The sequence below is a fragment of the Astyanax mexicanus genome, chromosome 4 (genome assembly GCF_023375975.1).
Source record: "Astyanax mexicanus isolate ESR-SI-001 chromosome 4, AstMex3_surface, whole genome shotgun sequence".
Classification (NCBI taxonomy): domain Eukaryota; kingdom Metazoa; phylum Chordata; class Actinopteri; order Characiformes; family Acestrorhamphidae; genus Astyanax; species Astyanax mexicanus.
Window position 1 is genome coordinate 32,777,023 of NC_064411.1, and position 25,478 is coordinate 32,802,500.

At 40.0% G+C, this 25,478-nt stretch overlaps 2 protein-coding genes across 2 annotated transcripts in view; both read left to right on the forward strand.

Annotated features, from left to right (window-relative positions):
* Positions 1–25,478, forward strand: part of LOC125801640 (macrophage mannose receptor 1-like) — a 224,400-nt gene that overhangs the window by 192,003 nt on the left and 6,919 nt on the right. The window contains exons 3-4 of the mRNA XM_049478423.1: positions 19,328–19,672; positions 19,799–19,864. Coding sequence (XP_049334380.1) covers positions 19,328–19,672; positions 19,799–19,864 — 411 coding nt within the window. The remainder of the gene's footprint in view (positions 1–19,327; positions 19,673–19,798; positions 19,865–25,478) is intronic.
* On the forward strand, positions 805–4,211 carry LOC125801641 (macrophage mannose receptor 1-like). Its single transcript, XM_049478426.1, has 3 exons — positions 805–1,305; positions 1,804–2,508; positions 3,459–4,211. The coding sequence occupies exons 1-3, from the start codon at positions 1,017–1,019 to the stop codon at positions 3,809–3,811; spliced, it is 1,347 nt and encodes a 448-aa protein (XP_049334383.1). The 5' UTR covers positions 805–1,016; the 3' UTR covers positions 3,812–4,211.

Here is a 25,478-nt window from a genome sequence, read left to right on the forward strand (position 1 = left end):
ATAAAACAATGATCAAATAAAATTATAGACATTATAATTCAAATAATAAAAGTAATGAAAGCTAAGAACAAATATAAATATAAGAGAAATAAATAAAATCACACTAAACATAGTGGAAAGCACAGGTTGAACAGATATGTTTTTAGCGTGTTCTTAAAAGGAAAAATATAGTAAAAATGAAATTTTAATGTTTATTTTGGTGTATTCGTTTCTTTTGTCTCAGTCTACACATTTCCAGGTTTTACATATGGTGATATTTTAATGTCACTATTAGCTGAACTTATCATTTGAAAATTAAAAGGTTAAGAAAAGAAAGGGAAATGTTCTATTTCTGCACAAAGAGGCTAACGTTCACTCTTTGTTCTCCACAGATCAGACTAAAAACTCCAGCTATCACCTGATCACTGAGAAAATGACCTGGTATGAAGCTCAGAGTTACTGCAGGAAGCTCTTTACTGATCTGGTCAGCATTGAAAATCAGACCCAGAATGAAGATGTGAGGAAAGCAGGGATGAACAGCAGCAAACCCTTCTGGATTGGTCTGCTGCATGACGACTGGGAGTGGGCTGATGGAGGAAGATCTGCTTACAGAAACTGGTTGACTGGTTCCTCTCAAATAATACCAGGAAGAAATTGTGTACACTTAGAAGCAGGGAAATGGCAAACAGCCTCATGCATTATTATAGTGCCTGGTACTCTGTGCTACAAAGGTAAGCCCTGACCTCACAACAGTAAATGTTAATTTCAGCTAGAGGTCAGACTGTCTCTGGTCTCTATTTTCTGTCTGTTAGCATCTGTTATTGACACTGATGATTATATGATCTAGAAAAGTGCTACAAACTAACAGGGATAGCCTATAATGTAAAAGTTTTTAGAATTTATTTATCTCACATTTACACATGACATCTCTTTTATTTCAAAACTGAACAGAACTACAGAACATTCTCTTTGTCTTTTCTTCTACAGAACAAAGTCTTAACAGAACTTTTCATCTCATAGAGAAGAACCTGACTCTTATGGAGTGTAGCAGGAACTACACTAATCTGGTGACTATACATAACGAAAGTCAAAATGCTGAACTGATTAATCTTACCAACACTCTGCTGCCTGCAAACAGTAAAGTCTGGATTGGTCTGAAGCGCAGTAATTACAGTTTTAAATGGTCTAATGGTGATAATGTTAATAAATTCAAAAATCTGTCTGGAAGCTGTTGGAAAATGCCCTGCTGTGCTGCTATGATAACTAATGGCTCATGGATCAATATGTTGTGCACAGAGAAAAGAAACTTCATGTGTTATAAACAAGGTAAATACTATTTATTAACTATAGAGAAAAAACAATAGCTTAAAAAACTTAAGATAATTAACTTATCCCAGTCAGCTTATTCACTTATATTCACTTAAATGGTTTTCACAGTATTTTAGAATACAACTCAAGTTAATAATATCTCTGTTGTACCTTTGGAGAGGTGTGGACAGTAGCAGTGGGTAACAAGAGAAAAGAAAAGACAAAAAAGGGGGTCTCAAATCTTAAAAAAAAAAAAAAAAACAGGAAAACAGGATCTCAGAAAAAAGTAGATGTTAAAGCAAAAGGCTCACAAAAGAACACAGAGGTCTTAAAAGGAAGCCACACAAAAGAAAAGATCTTAAAAGAGGAAAAAATTATTAATGTGAGTAAATAAATAAATTAGCACATAAATAGCTAAAAAAAATATTAATTAATTAATGTGTTGAATGAGTGATTGATTAATTAATTAATTATTAAATAATAAAAACACTGATCTAGTCACTGATCTCTCCACAGATCAGACTGAACACAACTACAGCTATCACCTGATCACTGAGAATAAGACCTGGTATGAAGCTCAGAGTTACTGCAAGAATAGATTCACTGATCTGGTCAGCATCAGAGATCAGGAGCAGAATGAAAAAGTGAGGAAAGAAGGGATGAAGAGCAGCACTCTCTTCTGGATTGGTCTGCTGCGTGATGACTGGCAGTGGGCTGATGGAGGAAGATCTGCTTACAGAAACTGGGGGGCTGGAGAACCTCGACCATCAACAACAACATCAGACTGTACACAGCTGAAAAATGGGACATGGCAAGCAGTGACATGCAGTAGTAAGGTGGATGCTGTTATGTGCTACAGAGCTACAGAAAGTCGTAACAGAACTTTCCATCTCCTTGTGAAGAATATGAATCAGTCTGAAGCTCGAGCAGCTTGTAGAGAGAACTACACTGATCTGGCCACTGTGCACAATGATATAGAGAATGCTGAACTGATTAATCAGATCAACACATCTGATAAGCTGTCTGAAAACAGTAAAGTCTGGATTGGTCTTCAGCGCAGTAATTACAGTTTTAAATGGTCTAATGGTGATAATGATAATAAACTCAAGAATCTGTTTGGAAGCTGTTGGAAAATGCCCTGCTGTGCTGCTATGATGGCTGATGCATCATGGGACAATATAACGTGCACTGAGACAAGAAACTTCATGTGTTACAAACAAGGTAAATATTATTTATTTAACTCGTCTGAGCTGAGGCAAGAAACTTCCTGTGTTATAAACAGGGTAAATGCTTACTTACTTATTAACTTATCATATTCACTCACGTTTTTCATAGTATTTTTGAATGAAAAACAAGTTACCAATATTTAAATTAGCCCTGTGCAAATTGGCTGTCCTGTATTTAAAATATAGTCCTTACTCAAACACTATGCATGATTTGTTTGAAGGTAAAAATAAATTGTCATAGGCTGTATAGGTAAATTCACAGTCATGAAAATGTTAGGAAACCTCTTATTTTTTATTTAACCTAAATGTATAAGAAGGAAGCCTGTTTCACCAGTCACCAAAAGAGGTTCCTGTTCAGCAAACTGGCAAAGCTAGTAGGTCTGGGACATAAAAGTCCAAACCCCAGAATCCTCAGCCAAAATCTATGCTGACCAGGCTTAACTGTGTGACACATTATACTAAATATCTCAGTCAAACATCACTACTCTGTTGTACCTTTGGAGAGGTGGGGCCAGTAACAGTGGGCAACAAGAGAAAAGAGAAAAGAAAGCCAAAAACAGGATATCAGAAAAAAGTAGATCTCAAGATAAAGCTCACAAAAACACAGAGGTCATAAGAGAAAGCCATACAAAAGAAAATATCTTAAAAGAAGACAAAAAAAGACTGCTTAAAGCAAGTAAATAAGTAAAGTGGCACATAAATAAATAAACAATACTGCACTATATAAATAAGTAAGTAATGGATTAATAAAAAAGAGAAAAAACACCTCTTTCCCACCACACTGTGACAGAATGTGCATGCTAGCTTTATATGAGACGAGAGTGCCACATAAAACAAGACATAAATAAAATATTTATAATAACAAAAATCTTCTTTTTTTAAAAAGATGTAAATAGTGAGTTTCTGAACAAAGAGTTTAATGTGTTCACTTTGTCCTCTTCACAGTTAACCTCACCTCAGTCAGCTATCATCTGATTACTGATCAGTCTAAGACCTGGTATAAGGCTCAGAATTTCTGCAGGAGCATCTACACTGATCTGGTCAGCATCAAAGATCAGGTCCAGAATGTAGAAGTGATGAAAGCAGGGATGAACAGCAGCACACCCTTCTGGATTGGTCTGCTGCATGATGACTGGGAGTGGGCTGATGGAGGAAGATCTGCTTACAGAAACTGGGAGGATGGACAACCTCGACCATCATCATCATCATCATCATCAAACTGTACACAGCTGAATGTGAATGGGAAATGGCAAACAGTGCCATGCAGTAATGTTGTGGAGGCCATTATGTGCTACTAGGGCTGGTTTTAGTTTGCTATTTTAGGGTGGCTGGTAAGAAAAATAGGTGGGTAATGTGGTTGGTAAAGAGCTTTAATATAAGTATGTGATCTAAATATAAAAATGTAGAAAATCGTTAATACAATATCATAAACAAATATAACCGGCAGTGAAAAACAAAATCAACATGGAATAAAATGATCATAAACAAGGGACATCTCATATTAAGGTTCTACAAGATTTTACTTAATATATTTACAAATCATAATCATACAGGGACTAAACTGTCTGGGACGGGGTTAAACTTCTTTTAGTGAGAAATAAATTCATAATAATGATTGAGATTTCATTTTGCAAATGTTTAACTAATTGACTACAAGTTAAAATGGTCACAAACTATTTTTGAGGTAACTTTCCATTTAAAAAGTATTATCCAAAAAGTGTACATATAAATATAGTGATCATCCGAATACTAATAATGTTGTTACATAATAATTAGCTGTATGAACATTTTTTGTTATTTAAACATTATGTGCACTGTTGTAGACAAGAAAATGAAAGGTGGGTCAACACCCACCTCTCGTCTGGGGTACAACTCCCCTGCGTGTTCGTTTGATAGAGAGAGTCAGACAGGTGGAGTGAAGTTGAAAGCAAACCAAGTATTTATTACAAAGTACTGGATCCAGGAGAACATACAAAACCAATTATTAGCTGTCCCAGTATAAGTTCTGACCCCCCTCTGATCTGACTCCATGTTTATACCCCAAATGACGTGAAACCTGCTGATGAGGCGTTGCTAAAATCATCTCATGTTAGTATGCATAATTTCACGTGTTAGTAATCCATTTCACAGGTCTGACCGGACCACTAGTGTTTGGCCTTGACTGTATCCAGCCGGACAGTGTGGTATTGTTTCAAGAATTGACTGGGTCCAGTCAGACAGTGTGATATTGTTTCAGTAATTAGACAGTGCCGCCCTCCCTATGTGCGCGCGTCCTCCTCCCGCTTTGGTAGGTGAAGGACTTTGCACGCACAGAGAGAGAAAGGCCGCACTGTTCGTCCCGAAGTCTCCTTTGTATCAATTCAGTTCGTACAGAGTGCACTAGCTGATGATTGATGGCCGTTAGTCAGAGACATGCAGTGAAGGAAATGCTTCAAGCATGAGCTACACAAGTCACACAATGGATTCCATATATTATATGTTAATGTGTTAAAAGCGCGTGGTTAGTCCGCCATATAATAGATCCTATGTGTTAGTAAACGCCTTATGTATCATGTGGGTTAATTTGTCATAATAAGGTCGGTGTTAGTCACATGCCTGATCAAACAATGTTTTACTATATATGTAAAGAATATATTGTGATTATTGGTTAATCTTCTATATAAATGCGTGTAAAATACACTGTGAGTAATAGAAATTATCAAATACAATGTGAATATTGGTTAATGCATATAGAATACAAGGTTTCACACAATGATTATGTAATTATAGATACTAAGATAAGTTATCATAATTGAAAGATATTTGTCAGTACACCCAAGGTAAAATAAACAGTTACTCCTCAGCACCAAAGAAAGGTACAATAAGTGAAAGTAACACCAGGCACATTTTCATTTTATAAAGTGTACATATGTTGGCTTTTATGTTTTACACTGTCAGTAAATGATATGTATAATAATAGTAAGGATAATGTGATTAAATAATAGCAATGATAAAAGGGGATGCACCTCCTGCTGGAAAACACTGAGGTAAAGACAGGATTACTGAGGTGAAATGATAAAGCTGCTTTAGAGATTTTGTTGCATATATTAAATATTTATTAATGACACTACATGCTTTTTTAATACTGACTAAGCTCTATTTACATTTGTTATATAATACATAGCTTATATTTTAGTAAACAAGCTGTGCTTATTAAATAGGACTAATTGGGGTATTATTTATTAATAAAAGCTGATGAGTGAGGGTAAGATGGCGGAACAAGCGTAGGAACAAGTATTTTTATGTGGTAAAAAAGACTATATTATTATTGTATTTAAGTAATTTGTCTGGATCAATTTTAACCACAAATCCTCAGAAATAATTAACTTTTCCACCTACTGGACACAAAATGTTTGCTATGCACGCAGATGTGAACGCTATCAGGATTTTATAATTTCTCATGACGTCTCTGTACAAGCGTCTTCTCCCGATGATCCAGTCTCCTGATTACTTTACCTTTACTACGACTTTTTTAGTCTTAAAATCCAGTAAAACCTTGATTTAAATCATTTTTTTTTCTGCAACACATCGTGTAACAGCGTGTTAGCGTGTTTGCTATTTGAGTTAAAATCAGTAATGAGGAAAGTGCAAAGTATTCTCCAGCGTTTGAACACATTAATGAACCAAGCAGCTCTCTAACTGTAAACACAATAAAATGAGGTAAATGTTTGATGATATAGTGAAATAAGCTTGGTTATATTAATAAAAAACAGAGCTTCTGTACATTCAGTTGAACGTTAGCACCTGTTGCTAAAGCTAAAGGTTGTTGCTAAGCAGTTGTAGTTAGCATGTTTGCTAACAGAACCAAGACTTACCACTTAAATTACCCCTATCCCCTGTTTTCGAGTATAACCCTTCTTCTAGGAACATAGTTACCAGGTGAAGGGGTAAAATCTTCCCTTTAAGAATTAGGACAACCCTTAAACACCTGTTACAGATATAACTATAGCAGTGGAGCGCTAAAGCAACCTAGCTGCTGGTTAACTAGTTAACTTCAGGGCGTAATATGTCTTTAGAAAGGGGGAAGATGGTTCATAAATTAGTTATTATTGTCCATTCCTTAATTCCTCTGTGACTGGCGCTGAAATTAGCTTTGATTAGTTTTTATTTTTTATTGCGTTCCGCCTTAAATGCTGCAGCCCCTGTCCTCTGTTGCACCATTTAAGGTGGAATGGAAAAGTTAGCTAGCTGGCTAACCACTGAGACAAACTACTAACGTTAGCAATCTTTTTTATGCTTGTTATGAAGAATTTGGCCACAGAACATTGAAACTACACATAATTCTATGGTACTATAGTGCTAATCGTCACTTTTAACAAGGAAAAAACTTTACATTTGTGGGTTTTTTTTTTTTGTTTGCTTGTTCCGCCATCTTACCTTCACTCATCAGCTTTTATTAATGAACAAAACCCCAAACAGTCCTGTTTAATAAACACAGACTGTAAAAAACATTAAAACAAAAATTTATCTTTTAATCAAATTCAAGGTATATATTAAATAACAAATATAAATAGAGCTTATTCAGTATTAAAAAAAACATGTAGTGTCATTAATAAATATTTTATTTATGCAACAAAATATCTCTAAAGGTTTCAACTTTATCATTTCATCTCAGTTATCCCTTTTTTACCTCAGTGTTTTCTACCAGGAGGTGCATCCTTTTTATAATAAATATTATATATCACATTATTCTTACTGTTATACATCTATTTTACTGACAGTGTAAAGCATAGAAGCCAACATATGTGTAATTATAAAAGTAATGTATAAAATTAATATGCTAAGCAAAGTTTAATCAATACAGCCAGTTTTGTGAAAGTGGCAGTGAGATTTTACAACTAAATACATAAAATTATTATTTTTGTTTTCTTATTTAAAAAAAACAACAACTTAATTTTCCCTAAGTTGCATATTTACTCCTTACAGTTTTACAAAATAGAAGAATGACAAGTCTTTAAAGTAGTTTTAAAGCATTTTTATTATTTTATTAGTCCAATCTTGTCCATTTTTGTCCAATCTTGTCCATCTCCTGGTCTTCATCCTCTCTTCTCCTTCTACTGGCTGGATAGTTGAATCTATAAACACACACACGATTAAATTATAAAGTTTAGCTCTGGTATTAGACAAAAATACTTCAAATTCAGTACAACAGAAATTATCATCATCGTGGCTCATTAGCTACCTTTTTCATAAAACTAAATATTTAGATATTCAGCCAGATTCAAGTTATTATTTATAAATGTGTTTTACGACCTCAGATTAGTTTATTATACAGGCTGATAAGAACCAAATTAACCCTGTCTTAGCTAAGCAGCACGGTTAACAACACAGAGGGCTGTAGTGCATGAGTAAATACTGGTGTTTTTTAGCTGCATCAAAAAAAATCTCTTTATTTTCGTGTCTAACCCTCTTTACTAATCACTGAGCAGCGTTAGCACTGTGTTACTGAGAGTAGTTCTAAATAAATTACATAGCTCTAAATAATAAACTCTTAGACTTAAAACTCTCAATTTTAACCTGCGCCGCTTAGGCCTACTGCTATCCCTCAGTGCCGCGGTGCTCCAATGGGATTCTGGGATATATTAACAGGTGGAGTGTGCTGGGCTCGCATACTTTAAAGTCTCTCCTGGTGCAGTATGTCATGTCTTTTTAGTTGGTGCAAGATGATTGGATAAGTGGCCTGCCAGTCAGAAGCCTAAGTAGTAGGTAGGGCTAGGACCTGCTTTGGGAAAGCAGTCATTGTAAGTAAAATTAGGTTTTTACATACATAAGAACACAGGTAATGGCATATAATTTATGTAGTTACAGTGATATAATTGTAAAGCAGTGGAGCAGCATGTTTTTAGTAATGTTATCTTAGGTAGACAGTATTGATTGAATTTTGCTTGTTGAGCTGTGTTGTTACAAAGCAGATACTGGTGCAGTACTGGTGCAGTATTCAATTTTCCTCTCTTTTTTACTAATTCTATGCAAATGTTTCGCGTCTGTGGGACTTTTTCCTGGAAGCATTTGCATATAGTTTCCTCATCAGTGAATTTGCTTTTTATTATGACCTGGTCTAGAAGTCACGCCACAACAGGAAGTTAGAGTGGGCTCTCTCCCCAGATCCTCTGCCAGACCAAGCGCCGGATACTGTGCAAATGTAAAATGTATGGATTAGCATTATTTTTTTGACAAGTGATAGGGAATACAACTCCCTGCCACCAAAACAGGAGAAAAGATTAGACAAATCCAAATGGCATTATGTAACAATTCAGAGGCAAGATGCAAATACAGATTACAAAACAAAAAAATAAGAACAAAAACTGAGCCAAAGAAACAAACACTGACATAAAAAAATGAAGACTATTAAACAAAATAAAGGACTAACAAGGTCTATCAAAGAACACAACAGGGTCAAACAAAAAGCACAACCACATGGAGTATTTATACACAAGCACAAACAAGGGACACATGGAGAAGTAACGAGGGGCGGGGTTACAAATGAGGCAGGCGGGGCTAGTGCAGAGACAGGGTAATAACAAAACAAGGCCATGTGCTTACAGAACACATGGCTAGTAACACAAGACAGAAAAACAGAGGACAGGAGCACACAGGATCAAAATAGGGAAATACAAGACAGGCACAGGCTAAGGTGTGACATTACTCCCCCTTCAAAAGAGGGTTATCAGAGGACAGGACAACAGAAGGAACTAAGAGGGAGGAACACAGGACAAAACAGGTGATCGGACTATGGACTATGGATATAAGGGGTGACTAGACAGTGGATGGGAACAGAGACTGGACAAAAGACTGTACAGGGAGCTGAGACTGGACAGGGGATGCAGACTGGACAAAGGACCGGACAGGGGGTCAGACTCTAGGCAGGGACGGGGACTGGACAGTGGACTGGATAAAAGACTGGACAGAAGACAGGAACAGGGACTGGACAGAAGACGAGAATGGGAACTAGAGAGAAGACAGGGCAGAACTGGACAGAGGAAGTGACCTGACTGACACAAACACAGTGACGGGGACAGGAATGGAAACACAAACAGCAATAGGTACAGGGACACAGACAGTACCAGGAACTGGAATAGAAACAGGTATGAATACAAACGTGGTAAGAACCCAGGACTGGCAAAAGTCTTGAGGGGCCGGTGTGGGCACAGTTCTGGGGATTGGTGCTGGCGACCTTGGGGCAGGTCTGGTCTGGTGGCACGTGACCTGGGGGCTGGTCTGGAGGCACGTGACCTGGGGGCTGGTCTAGAGGCATGTGACCTGGGGGCTGGTCTAGAGGCACGTGACCTGGGGGCTGGTCTGGAGGCACGTGACCTGGGGGCTGGTCTAGAGGCACGTGACCTGGGGGCTGGTCTGGAGGCACGTGACCTGGGGGCTGGTCTGGAGGCACGTGACCTGGGGGCTGGTCTAGAGGCACGTGACCTGGGGGCTGGTCTGGAGGCACGTGACCTGGGGGCTGGTCTAGAGGCACGTGACCTGGGGGCTGGTCTGGAGGCACGTGCCCTGGGGGCTGGTCTAGAGGCACGTGACCTGGGGGCTGGTCTAGAGGCATGTGACCTGGGGGCTGGTCTAGAGGCACGTGACCTGGGGGCTGGTCTAGAGGCACGTGACCTGGGGGCTGGTCTAGAGGCACGTGACCTGGGGGCTGGTCTAGAGGCACGTGACCTGGGGGCTGGTCTAGAGGCACGTGACCTGGGGGCTGGTCTGGAGGCACGTGACCTGGGGGCTGGTCTGGAGGCACGTGACCTGGGGGCTGGTCTAGAGGCACGTGACCTGGGGGATGGTCTAGGAGGAAATCACAGGGAGGTGTTCATAGTTCTGGGTGTGGGTACAAGATCAAGGGAGCGACAGGAGTCGCTGGCACTGGAGCAGGAGCTGTGGGTACCACACTGTGTATGGGGATGGGTAGTATGACTAGTTAAAGATGTTGCACATTAATGTAGTGATGTACATGTGATAAAAGACTGAATATAACTATATAGGAATGTAATAATGGCTTATTATTGTATGTCGTTGCATGTAGGGATGTATAGCATGTTAAGGATTGTATATAATTCTGTATAGGGATGTAAAACTGGTTAAAATGGGGCCATTTGCTGTATAGCAAATCGTTCATAATTGTGAGTGTATATGTATAAGTATCAGTATATATAATTTACCACAGATAAAATGTGAAGAAAGTAGATATTTTCTGCCCATCTTTGCTCTTTAAAGACTCAGTCCTTACAAGAAGAATGGCGACTTAGGACATCCTTCATCTACATTATATATTATCATGAAAAGTTTCAGGAAGTGTGGAAATCTCTGTGTGCACGAGACAAGAGCGATGGTCAATACTGGATGCTGGTGATATTTGGGACCTTAGGCAGCACTGAATTAAAAAGGCATGACTCTGCCTGTGTTCAGAAACACTACCAGAATCATTACCTCATGGAGTATTTATCCACAAGCACAAACAAGGGACACCTGGAGAAGTAACAAGGGGCGGGGTTACAAATGAGGCAGGCGGGGCTAGTGCAGAGACAGGGTAATAACAAAACAAGGCCATGTGCTTACAGAACACATGGCTAGTAACACAAGACAGAAAAACAGAGGACAGGAGCACACAGGATCAAAAGAGAGAAATACAAGACAGGCACAGGCTAAGGTGTGACATTACCTCCCCTTCAAAAGAGGGTTATCAGAGGACAGGACAAGACAAGAGATGGAACTAAGAGGGAGGAACACAGGACAAAACAGGTGATCGGACTATGGACTATGGATATAAGGGGTGACTAGACAGTGGATGGGAACAGAGACTGGACAAAAGATTGTACAGGGAGCTGAGACTGGACAGGGGATGCAGACTGGACAAAGGACTGGACAGGTGGTCGGACTCTAGGCAGGGACGGGGACTGGACAGTGGACTGGATAAAAGACTGGACAGAAGACAGGAACAGGGACTGGACAGAAGACGAGAATGGGAACTAGACAGAAGACAGGGCAGAACTGGACAGAGGAAGTGACCTGACTGACACGAACACAGTGACAGGGACAGGAATGGAAACACAAACAGCAATAGGTACAGGGACACAGACAGTACCAGGAACTGGAATAGAAACAGGTATGAATACAAACGTGGTAAGAACCCAGGACTGGCAAAAGTCTTGAGGGGCCGGTGTGGGCACAGTTCTGGGGATTGGTGCTGGCGACCTTGGGGCAGGTCTGGTCTGGAGGCACGTGACCTGGGGGCTGGACTGGAGGCACGTGACCTGGGGGCTGGTCTAGAGGCACGTGACCTGGGGGCTGGTCTAGAGGCACGTGACCTGGGGGCTGGTCTGGAGGCACGTGACCTGGGGGCTGGTCTAGAGGCACGTGACTTGGGGGCTGGACTAGAGGCACGTGACCTGGGGGCTGGTCTGGAGGCACGTGACCTGGGGGCTGGTCTAGAGGCACGTGACCTGGGGGCTGGTCTGGAGGCACGTGACCTGGGGGCTGGTCTAGAGGCACGTGACCTGGGGGCTGGTCTGGAGGCACGTGACCTGGGGGCTGGTCTAGAGGCACGTGACCTGGGGATGGTCTAGGAGGAAATCACAGGGAGGTGTTCATAGTTCTGGGTGTGGGTACAAGATCAAGGGAGCGACAGGAGTCGCTGGCACTGGAGCAGGAGCTGTGGGTACCACACTGTGTATGGGGATGGGTAGTATGACTAGTTAAAGATGTTGCACATTAATGTAGTGATGTACATGTGATAAAAGACTGAATATAACTATATAGGAATGTAATAATGGCTTATTATTGTATATCGTTGCATGTAGGGATGTATAGCATGTTAAGGATTGTATATAATTCTGTATAGGGATGTAAAACTGGTTAAAATGGGGCCATTTGCTGTATAGCAAATCGTTCATAATTGTGAGTGTATATGTATAAGTATCAGTATATATAATTTACCACAGATAAAATGTGAAGAAAGTAGATATTTTCTGCCCATCTTTGCTCTTTAAAGACTCAGTCCTTACAAGAAGAATGGCGACTTAGGACATCCTTCCATCTACATTATATATTATCATGAAAAGTTTCAGGAAGTGTGGAACTGTGTGCACGAGACAAGAGCGATGGTCAATACTGGATGCTGGTGATATTTGGGACCCCAGGCAGCACTGAATTAAAAAGGCCTGTGTTCAGAAACACTACCAGAATCATTACCTGTGAATACAGTAAGTAAGTGCAATCTACAAAAACAGTATTAGGAAGGATGCCCAAAAATAACAGTTACATTTTCAGATAAGCTGAGAACTTGTTTGACTGGTTCTCCAGTCTCCAACCATGGAAACAGATGCAGCAGCCCTACGTCAGAGTGTTTCTGTGTTTATTAGAACATTTGTTTATCAGCTCCTGCCCACACAGGGCCTGACCTTACACTGACGTTATTATGATGAGCGTCATCCTTGTGTTTTAAACATTTCCACCTCATTCAGCAACGAGAACTTCAGCAGGTAAGATCTTTCTCACTACATGATCTCAACTGGGCTGGATTCCTCAAAACATCTCAGCACAAAGATGATTCTTAGAGAGTAGAACGAGCATCACACGGTACACTCTCTCTACTATCTCTCAGGATGATCCTGATGCTGAGATGCTTTTGAAAAACTTGGTCCTGATCTGTTGTTGTTGTTGTTGTTTTTTACATTATTTGATAGTGTTGAATTATGTAGCTGTGTGTAAATTGGATTACATTCTTCATACCTCAGAACTGGTGGGAGTTTTTGGGGTTGTCATGGCTACCGTCCCATTCCTCCTTCTCCTTCTCTTCCTCCTCCTCCCAGGTAAATATATATCATCTATCTGGTTTTTAATTATAATTTAAAACAAGGAACATAGGAGATATTTAATATATTTCCTACTTAAAAATTCAGCTGGTTTTAAAAGGTTTAAGCTGTTTTTTTGATGTTCATGTGTTTAATCAGCTTTTTGCCAGCATAGTGTATGTTGCATTTAATTCTGGTCATCTATTAATCAGGTTGACCAGTTTGGCCTTGCTGGTTATGCTGGTCAAACAGTGAGTTCATGCTGGTCAAGCTTGGTTATACTGGTTATTTAGCTTGTTCAGGTTAAGAAATCACAAAAGGTTTATCTTTAAGATGGGAAATGTAATTATGCAATTCTAGAACAACATATACATTTAAAAAAAACAACAACAATAACAATGAGATATAAAATCATATATAATGTAAAGATAAAGATAGAATATTTAAAATATGCGAATAAAACTAAAGCAGAGATGTCAAATAAGACATAAGATAAAATATATACAGTAATAATATAACTAAGAACTCAAATTGAACATATATATAATATAATAAAATATATACACTAAATTGACAGAATATAGAAAGAAGAATATAACAGTGTGCAAAGTAGAAATGAGTAGTTACTGTAAAAAAAAGTGCCAAATGTGAGATAATAAATGTGCAGCGGAATGCTGTGCAACAAGTATAATATTTGTATTGATAATTTTAATATTTAGTTAAACAAATTCTTCATAAATTATATATCTAATATGTATCTAGTTGTAAATAAATTCCACATATTTTTCCCTGGATATGTAAGGTTAGACTTTCTGTCATTAGGTGATTAAAGTGTTTATAAAAGTTTGCTTTAGAGTTTAATCTTCAGTTTATCTGTTTTTAATAAGTTTCATATTTAACAAGTCAGTTATTCTGTTAATGTCAAGCAGCATCAGATTGAATATTAATGCTGGTAAAATTCAGATACAAGAACTAAACAGCAGAATGTAAATCAGCGCCCCCTGGTGGATCAGAGGGAGCATAAACTGATTCATTTTTCATGTGACTGAATATCTTTAATATTAAATATGAGTTAATAAACTCCAGTAGACAGCGCTCTCACTACTGACTAATTATTTTAAATATTAATCAATTGGTTTATTTTATTTTTAGGAAAAAAAGCTAAATGTAATGTACAGTAGCTGAGCAATAGGAACAAGCTAAACTGGTTCCCACCCAACAATATGTTATCCCAGGTGATCGCTGTGACCTTACCTAGTAGTTGTTAAGGTGTTGCTAGGTGGTTGCTATCCCATGTGGTTGCTAAGGTGTTCCAATGTTGCTATGTGGTTGTTAGCTTGTTTCTATGCTGTTGCTATGGTATTCAAGATAGTTGAATACCAAGATGGTTGCTACAATGTTGCGAAGTTGTTCCTAGCTGGTTGCTATTGTGTTGCTTGGTGGTCGCTAAGGTGTTGCTAGCTGGTTTCTATGCTGTTGCTAATCTGTTGCTATGGTATCCAAGACAGTTGCTGTGGTGTTACTGAGTGGTTGCTAGGCTATGCAAGGTGATTGCTACAATGTTGCTAAGTTGTTCCTAACTCATTGCTATTGTTTTGCTGAATGGATGCTAAGGTGTTCCTATGTTGCTAATTGGTTTTTAGCTGGTTTCTCTGCTGTTGCTGTGGTATACAAGATGGTTGCTATGGTGTCACAGAGCTTGCTAAGGTATGCAATATGGTTGCTACAATATTGCTACGTTGTTTCTAGCTGGTTGCTATTGTGTTGTTAGGTGGTTGATGTGGTATCCAATATGGTGTTTTTATGTTAATAAGTGATTACTATCTGGTTTCTATGCTGTTGCTAGGCTGCTGCTATGGTATCCAAGATGGTTGCTGGGGTGCTACTGAGTGGTTGCTAGGTAGTTGCTATGCTGCTAAGTGGATTCTAGCTGGTTTCTCGGCTGTTGCTGTGGTATAAAAGACTGTTGTTGTGGTGTCTCAGAGAGGTTGCTAGGGTATGCAAGATGGTTGCTACAATATTGCTATGTTGTTTCTAGCTGGTTGCTACTGTGTTGTTAGGTGGTTGCTGTGGTATCCAATATGGTTGCTATTTATGTTGCTAAGTGGTTTCAAGCTGTTGCATGGATGTTACTCCATGCTAATTGGTTCATTGCTAAGCTGTTGTTGGATGGTTGCTATGGAAACCGTATGTTTGACAAATTTTGAAAGATTACTGAGTGTTTCCAGTCGTGTTTCAAGTGCTTTCTAGGTGTTGTTGAAAATGCTTGTGAGTCAATGGGAGGAACGAGGGATGAAAAAACAGCAAATAGTTGAGTTCATTGATTTGCAACAATAAATATTTATTAGTCCATTTTTAATGAGCTGTAAAATGTTTGTGTGTAAAGATTTAGACACATCTACTCGTGTTTATTTGTGTTCTGCTTCATTAACTACAGAACTTTTCTCCACAGACTTTTCATCTGCAGAACAAAGTCCTCTCAGAACTTTCCATCTCTTTGTGAGGAACTCAGGACTCATGAATCAGTCTGTAGCTCGAGCAGCTTGTAGAGAGAACTACACTGATCTGGTCACTGTGTGCAGTGAAGAAGAGAACACTGCACTGATTAATCTGATCAACACTGCACTGACTAACATTCTGCCTATAAACAGTACAGTCTGGATTGGTCTTCAGCGCAGTCAGTTCAGTTCTAAATGGTCTAATGGTGATGAAGTTACATTCAGTGCTCTGACTGGAAGCTGTGGGCCAAAGCCCTGCTGTGCTGCTATGAAGACTGATGCATCCTGGGACAATATAACGTGCACAGAGAAAAGAAACTTCATGTGTTACAAACAAGGTAAATACTGTTTATTAACTATTGAGCTTCAGATTTGAAAGGTCATCTTTATTCTTGTTACTGTTTTCACACAACCATTTACCACAATTTCTTTATACCTTATTATTAAATAATATTTTTTTATCCTGTTATATATGCTGAATGTGTGTAAATCATCTATGTTCTTATTGGCTGCTTTGTATTTAGGAAGTTGTGCTACTTAGACACTATGTATGAGTTCAACTAAATGTACTTTAATGTTTGTATACTGTATATTATACTTTATATATGGTGTAACACTTTCAGCTGAAAATCCATGTATAAACGTAAGATGTAAAGTGAAATAATAGAACTACTTCACTACTGTACTTAAGTACTAAAAGGCTGTGTCTGTATCTACTGGAGTATTATTTTTATTCGTACTTCCACTTTTACTTCACTGCATATTTTCCATGAGTGTAATACTTTTACTCTGATAGATGGTTTATGTGCTGCACTGTTAATCGTTTTATAGAAACTAGTATAAAAATGTTCAGAGCGGTCGATGCTCTGCACTGTCACTGGGTTTGATAAAGCTGTTCATCATTGAGTGAATCAAGTGATTAATCTAATCTTATAAAAGATGGTGCTGCTCCCATTCTGCCTTACACACTGAGTACTACTACTTTCAGTACTTCAGTACTATATTTTACAAATAAACTACTTAAACAATACCTAAATACAAAAAATGTTGAATACTTTAGTTCTTCCATTAAGTGTAGAGCTTAAAGAACACTTCAACTTCTACTTAAGTCACTTTTTTTATGATAAAGCACTTATAATGAGCACTGATAATCAGATTAACTACAGCAGTTCTCTGTGAATGATTGTGATTAATCTTATCAGGATCAATCATCCTACAATGTGTGTGTGCTAAAATGTTAAAAGGTTGAATTACAGGAGAATTTTGTGTTCAAACTTGGTAACTTACTAATTTGCATAACAAAAATGAAAGTGTAAATTTTCCAGATTATTGGCGTGCATTAACACATTAATGTTTAATATTTAATAAAAGCACCACACATTTAAAGAAAAGTATATAAAAGTTATTCTACAGTAAACTCTATTTCTAGATAAGATGATCTTTCAGTTTCTTTGTTGTCTGTTAGGGCATAAAGGGGGTTGTTGCTGTTATACAGTGGCTTGCAAAAGTATTCATAATGTTGTGGAACTTGGTGGTTTTGAAGTGGAAGAATAATGCTGAATGCATCAGGATAGAAGAGAGTAACAAAGTTTTGTTGAAGTCAGACAGTGTTGCGTACACCAAGAATCTGCTCACCCAGCTAACCCGCTCATTCCTGTTTATACTCTCTCTCAGCCCCTCACCCCGATCCATGTTGCACGTGGTGTACGTGACTAAAACTCTGGATCCCTGCTGTCTTGAACCTCCCCATTACCAGCACCCAGTATTCGTACAAAAACCAGATGTTACTCTTTACCCAATCTCAACACTTTAACATTATGAATCATTTAATACCACGGTATTCCATTACAATACTTGAACTTTTTCACATTTTGTCACCTTACAACCACAAACTTAAATGTATTTTATTGAGATTTAAAGTAATAGACTAACAAAAAATAGCGAAAATTGTGAAGTGGAATGAAAATGATGGATTTAAAAAATTTAATCAAATAAAAATCTGAAAAGTGTGATGTGTAAAAGTATTCAGCCCCCTTTTACTTGCAAATACAACTGCAATCTTTTGGGGTTTGTCTCTACCAGCTTTGCACATCTGGAAACTGAGATTTTTACTCATTCTTCTTTATAAAACAGCTGAAGCTCAGCCAGGTTGGAAGGAGAGCATCTGTGAACAGCAATTTACATGTCTAGCTACAGAAGCTCAGTGGTATTTAGGTCAGGACTTTGACTGGGTGATTCTAACACATGAATATTCTTTGATATAAATCATTCCACTGTAGCTCTGGCTGTATGTTTAGGGTCATTGTCTTGAAGCTCTCTCTTGAATTCAGTCTCAAGTCTTTTGCAGCCTTCACCAGGTTTTCTTCCAGGATTATCCTGTATTAAGCCCCATCTATCTTCTCATCAACTCTGACCAGCTTTCCTGTCCCTGCTGAAGAAAAGCATCCCACAGCATGATGCTCCCTCCACCATGTTTCACTTTGGTCATGGTGTGTTCAGGATGATGATCAGTGTTACTTTTCAACTTTGGTCTCATCTGACCACAGCACCTTCTTCCACATGTTTGCTGTACAAACAGCACTTCTCATGTCTTTCTTTTAACACTGGCTTTCTTCTTGACACTCCTACATAAAGGCCAGATTTGTGGAGTGCAGAACTTCTATTTGTTTTGTGGACAGACTTAAGCTGTGGATTTCTGCAGCTCCTCCAGGGTGACCATGGGCCTCTTGGCTGCTTGTCTGACCAGTGCTCTCTTTGCTCGATCTGTTGATTTGGCTGGGCGGCCATGTCTTGGTAGGTTTACAGTTGTAGAAATACATTTTCCATTTTTGGATGATGGATTGTATAGTGCGCTTTGGGATGCTTAAACCTTAGGATATATTTTTATAGCCTAACCCTGCTTTAAACTTCACCACAACTTTATCTCTGACCTGTCTGGTGAGTTTCTTGGTCTTCGTGAAGCTGATTGTTCATGGATACAAACCACTGAGGCCTTCACAGAACAGCTATGGTTATACTAAGACTTAATTGCACACAGCGGGACTCTATTAACTAATTTAGTGACTTCTGAAGGCAGGCAATTGACTGCACTGAACTTTAATTAGGGGGTTCAGAGCAAAGGGTGCTGAATACTTTTGCACATCACACGTTTCAAACTTTTATTTTAAAATAAATTGAATACAGTGTATCATTTTTATTTCACTTCACAATTATCTGCTACTTTGTGTTGGTTCATCACTTAAAATCTCTATATAATACATTTAAGTTTGTGGTTGTAAGGTGACAAATTGTGAAAAAGGGGTATGAATACTTTTGCAAGTCATTGTATATAGAGCATCTTCATGACATCAGAAACTCAGAGATAGAACAAAATTAAACTGAAATGTTGTTCTATGAGTTTCTTTTCTCTCATTGGACGCTGATGACCAAAATCTCAAAGAGTTTCTGCAGAAAAGAGCTAAATGTGTTCAATCTTTTCTCTCCACAGATCAGACTGACCTCACCTTCAGCTATCACCTGATCACTGAGAATAAGACCTGGTATGAAGCTCAGAGTTACTGCAGGAAGAACTACACTGATCTGGTCAGCATCAGAGATCAGGAGCAGAATGAAGCAGTGAAGATAGCAGGGATGAAGAGCAGTGATTTCTTCTGGATTGGTCTGCTGCATGATGACTGGGAGTGGACTGATGGAGGAAGATCTGCTTACAGAAACTGGGATGCTGGTTACCCTCGATCATCAACATTATCAAACTGTACACAGCTGAATGTGAATGGGAAATGGCAAAATGTGATTTGCAGTCCTATTCTGCCTGCTGCTCTGTGCTACAACAGTAAGTCCTGACTTCACTCTCTATAACTCTCTCAGCAGTGTTCAGTATCATCTATATAAAACACTTTATATCAATCAGAGTGTCTCTGCTCTCACTCTAAAACACGCTCTGTACTCTCTCTATCAGCATCTGTTAATGTCGGTGATGACCAAATGACCAGGATGAGCAGCACTCTGAACTACTGTAAGAAAGGTAACAGGATTGACTTTTATTGAATATTAAGTATTAAAGAACAACCTCAACTTAATAAGCAATTTTAATCTATTACCATTCATTTCTTTTTATATAACCAGGGTACCCTTAAAAATATTCTTAAAAATGGCTTAAATGTCTCAAATCAATTCCCCTAAGACCTTAAAAATACCACGACAGTAAATACAAATTTGGTATTATTTTTGTGCACTGTTTAGTTAGATTACCCCAGTTTTGTACTGGAACCCGTTTTCAAATCTCATTAATGGCGCTTTGTCATTTTCTTATTGTGAAAGTGGTCGTAATTCTGTGTGTTAATTGTTACGGTTGTGGTAGGTGTTGGATACAAGTGTACAGCAGATAGAAAGAATTATTTTTAATTCTATATGTTGTGGCGCCAGGGGAGCTAGACCCTTCAAAAAAATAGGAGGAAAGACGACAGTCTCACGAAACCCACCCGTAGGGGTATTTTATTTGGAAAAAAATTGAGGTTTAACAGAAATACACTGCCATCGGCCGGAACGGACTACATCAATGAGGCCAGGGAACGAAAATACTAAACACACCTGGCCAGGCAAGGGAATGTAGCTCCAGAGAGGCTGGAGAGAGAGAGAGCGAGAGAGAAAGAAAGGAAAAAAATCTAGTGGAGGGGGTACAGCTACTGTCTTGTGGGCGTAGTGAAGATTGGCGAGAGAGACAGTAGCTGAAGCCAGGGATAGGTCCACTTTCGGCCGAGGATAGAGCACTCTAAGCGTGTGACCTCCGGCGCGCCGTCTGCTTCTCGTCAGTCCGCTGTCAGAGACAGAGACAGAGACAGAGAGAGAGAGAGAGACAGAGAGACAGAGAGAGAGAGAGAGAGAGAGAGACTTTTTTGACTTTTGATGGTCCTTTATTTAAACCATTCAATAGTCACACTGTCATCTTAAAAAGATAAATTGATCAATCAATGATTAAAAAAAAGATGACAAATATGAAATAAAACACACAACTCAGTATCACACATGTAAGTTTAAAAGAACTCAAGAGCGAAACAAAGCTCCTCCTCCACCACTGAGCACACTGCTCCATCCCAGCACCACACACATTTAAAAGCTTCTAAATCTTGCATGATTTTGTAATAATTAAAATCAATTAAAATTCTGGATTTAACCAGCCTTACGAATGTCTGTGTGACATCACAGTCAGCACTACCCGCCACCTTGTTTTTGCGGCTGACATAAATAGCCAACTTAGCCTGCCCAAGGATAAAATTAATAAGCTGACACTTGGACTTAAAACTTTTGACGTATTTAAAACCAAGGATAAAAGTCTGGAGTGTAAAAGTGATGTTAAAAGACATAAAAACAGTCTTCAAAACATCAAATAAAGGAAGCAGCCTAAAACAATGCATAAAAGCATGAAAGACAGTTTCTCTCTGGGAGCTGAAAGGACACTGTGGTAAAATCTCAGGGTTTAAAACAGAAATAAAAGCGTTAACTGAGATAATACCATGTAAAATTCTCCACTGCAGATCAGCAACTTTCTTAGCTAACGGTGGTTTGTACAGTGCTCTCCACTCAGGCTTCACATCCTCACTCAAGTTAAAAACATCACGCCATGGAGTGTCAGTTCTACTGTGCAGTCTTTTTCTGTTCAGAACCTTTACACAGGCTCTGTACAGCAGGTTACCTGACACCATGCTCAGGTTCATGCAGGATTCCCCCGTACACTCCAGGAGGGGGCCCTCACAGTCCTCCAGGTCCGGCGTGATGGTGACCTCAGGAAATGGGTCATCCTCCGCAGGGCTGACCACCCCCGCACTGTAGTCCCTCACCTGTTCCCGTTCCTCCGGAGAGAGCGCCAACTTCCAGCCCTGGAGAAGACGAGCCACCAGCCGCAGGGATCTCATCCCCAACCTCACCGCCATGTTCTCCTCATCCGCGAAATCAGGACCTGCAGCATCCACCACATGACGGAGGGTAGTGACCCCGGAGGACAAGAGGACTCTGGTCAGTGCAGGGGTGACAGTCCCCGCCAAGTCCAAACGTGTACCACAGAGCAAGGGTTCCTCCAAAAGCCAGTGCAAGGATAATCCAGTCTGTAAATGTCTTTTAAAAAAGTTCCATATCCTTAAAAGTCCACGATAAAAAACAGGCAGTGCAGCAAAGTTCAAAGTTTTAAAATCCATTAAAAACAAAGTCTTGTCCATACCCAGATCTCCTGCTGTTTTCAAAATCCTGCACGAAACCTCCCTCCAAACCAGTTCCGCAGGACCAGCAAGGAGTCTCTGAAGAAACTGCAGTCGGAAGGCAGCTGTCCTGCTGGCCAAGTGGACTAGACCCTGCCCTCCGTTCTCCTTTGGCAGATATAAAAGTCCTTGTGGAACCCAGTGCAGGCGATCCCAGAAGAAATCCACAAGCACAGCCTGGAGGTTCGCCAGCAGATTCGGAGGGGGGTCTACACATGCTAGTTTGTGCCAGAGTGAGGATGCAGCAAGGTTATTAATTACAAGTACTCGACCACGATAAGACATTTGGGGGACTAACCATTTCCATTTTTTGAGACGACCTTTGATTTTCTCAACTACACCATCCCAGTTCTTGTCAGTACAGGTGCTGTCCCCCAAATATACACCCAAGTATTTAAAACCACCCCTTCTCCACATCAGCCCATCAGGAAGTACAGGTACACCACCATCCCACTGCCCAACTAAAACTGCTTCACTCTTAAGCCAGTTTATTTTTGCGGAGGATAAAACCTTAAAATCATTTAAAATATCAGCTAAAACGTCTATATCATTTTGGGTACTTGTTAAAACTGCCAGATCATCAGCATAAGCAGATACACATACAGGAGTGGTACAACCAGGTATAGTCAAGCCAGAAACACAGGCTCTTAGCTTGACTAACAGGGGTTCAATGGCCAGAGAATACAACATACCAGAGAGAGCACATCCTTGTCTGATACCCCTGTGTACTTTAAAAGGAGCACACAAACCACCGTTAACTTTTAGTACACTCTCAATTTCACTGTACAGAACCTTGATCATGGCTATGAACCCAGGGTTGAACCCAAAGTTCTCCAGAACTTTCCACAGATAGCCGTGTTCAACCCGGTCAAAAGCCTTTTCCTGGTCCAGAAATAAAAGACCAGTCTTCAAGCCCAAAAGTCTGGAGACGTCCAAAACATCCCGAATTAAATGTACATTGTCAAAGATAGACCTACCAGGTACACAGTACATCTGGTCAATGTGGATTACCTGCTCCATCACCTTCCCTAGTCTTGAGGCCAATGCTTTCGAGAGCAGCTTGCAGTCCGAGCAAAGCAGAGATACAGGTCGCCAGTTCTTCAGGTTGGTCAGGTCTCCTTTCTTGGGCGGCAAGGTAAGGACAGCTCTCCTGCAGCTTAACGGAAGACTTCCATCACGTATGCTGCTTCGGAGAACCTCCAGCACATCTTGCCCCAACACTGACCAGAAAGCTTTATAAAACTCCACAGGAATGCCGTCAATGCCAGGTGCCCTGCCATTCTCCATACCCTGGAGAGCCCCGTGTATCTCCTACAGAGATAGTTCAGCCTCAAGCACCTCGGCCGACTGTTGCTCCAGTTTGGCCATATTCTGCAGGAACCTGTCCTCCACTTCCAGTGACTCTGACCACTCGCTCTCGTACAGCTTTGAGAAAAAGCTGACTGTCTGCTGGCGAATTTCAGCAGGCTCCGAAAGGAGATCCCCTGATTCTGTTCGTACAGCATGCATAAACCTTTTCTGTCCATTTTTTCGCTCAAGACCAAAGAAGAACTTAGAAGGAGCGTCCATTTCAGTTATGCACTGAAAGCGTGAGCGGACCAGCGCCCCCTGTACTGTTATACCCAGTAGGTCAGCCAAAGAGGCTTTTTTGTGTTTTAGAGCGCTAATATGCTCTTGATTTCCAGTGGTCTCTTGTAATCCCTGGAGTTCCACTATTTCAATCTCCAGAGCTTTAAGAGATCTGGTTAAGTCCCTTGTGACATTGAGAGTGTACTGTTGACAGAATATTTTAATCTGTATTTTGGCTATGTCCCACCATTGTTGGAGTGAGGTAAAAGATGTTTTCTGTGATCTAAAACTATCCCAAAAAAAGGTAAAAGATTCTCTAAAATTAGAATCTTCTAAAAGTGCAGTATTAAAGTGCCAGTACGCACTTCGTGACTTAACATTACACCTGCTGATTGTACACACGACCATAGAGTGGTCAGAAAAACCAACAGGCGAAATAAAACATTGTGTAAAAGCAGACAACTGATGACTAAAACCATAAAAACGATCTAGCCTAGCCAACGAAAGTGCATTATCATAACAGTGGGCCCATGTATATTGTCTCTGCGTACCATGGAGGTTTCTCCAGATATCAGTTAATTCATGAGCCTCTAACATCTCACATAAGCGCTTACGGGAGGCAGCATGTGGTTCCCCGTGGTTCCTGTCCATGCTGTTCGCTGTGCAATTAAAATCCCCACCCAATATTAAAAAATCAGTGGGATCACAGTTAGCCAATACAGTACTCAGTGTGTCTAAAAACAACATTCTGTCAGCTGCTGCAGTTGGAGCATAAACACAAATAAAAACAAAAACACAATTTTCAAAACAGGCTTTCACCTTTAAAAGCCTCCCATTTAAAATGTCCTCAACAGTATAAGAAAGGGGTGTAAAACTGTGTGAAAAAACAACAGCTACTCCACCAGAAAGGGAAGTATTGTGCCCAAGAAAAGTTACTCCCCTCCACTCTTTAGCCCACTCAGCAGCATTACTTGAATCACTGTGTTTCTTGCAGAAAAACAACGTCAACCCTTTTCTGTTTAACTAACTCAAACAGTTTAGCCCTCTTCTCACAGTCCCTTCCACCATTAATATTTAAAGTAGCGATTTTAAAACCACTCATTAAAAGGTAAAAAGGGTAAAAAACGCTGAATAAAAAGGCCAAACCAACCAGAGAAAGGTTGAAACATTTAAAAATCATCATCATTAAGAGCTTTAAGATTGGTCAGTATCTTCTTTAAACGAAAGACCTCCAGCCGAGTAAAAGCCCCCTCCCTCTTTAAAAGCTTCACATCATGTACAAATTGTATAGTGTCTGGAAAATGGTCCTCCACCCGAACACCCCACTGCCCTTTAGTGACCCGCAGGAACCTCTTTACTTCTTTAGCAGTGTATACTACAGGTGTTCTCTCATCTTGAGAGCACACTGACCAGCCCGAGTCAGACGTATAGCCTTCCAACTCTTGGCTAACTTCCGACTCCACCTCCTCCACCTCTTTTTTAGCCTGTTTTGCCCCCTTTTCATTTGCCTTACATTTTCTTTTATTAGTTGGATGTTTAAAAACAGCTTCATCCTCCATTAAAACCTCAGCCTCAAGCTCATGTACTGCTGCTGGAGCTGGAGTCAGCCCAGAACAGCTGGCCTGTACTTTAGCCTCCAGCTGCTGAGCCTCACCTGGTTCCCCCACAGCCTGCACCTCCACAGCCTGCACCTCCACAGCCTGCTCCTCCACAGCCTGCTCCTCCACAACCTGCTCCTCCACAACCTGCTCCTCCACAACCTGCTCCTCCACAGCCTGCACCTCCACAGCCTGCACCTCCCCAACCTGCTCCTCCAAA

What these genes read in the sequence shown, in the direction of transcription:
- LOC125801641 (XM_049478426.1), top strand. Translation starts at nt 1,017, where the DNA reads ATGGAGTGTAGCAGGAACTACACTAATCTGGTGACTATACATAACGAA. An exon ending in CTTCATGTGTTATAAACAAG is followed by an intron (nt 1,306 to 1,803) that starts GTAAATACTATT and finishes ATCTCTCCACAG; the next exon opens with ATCAGACTGAACACAACTAC. An exon ending in CTTCATGTGTTACAAACAAG is followed by an intron (nt 2,509 to 3,458) that starts GTAAATATTATT and finishes TCCTCTTCACAG; the next exon opens with TTAACCTCACCTCAGTCAGC.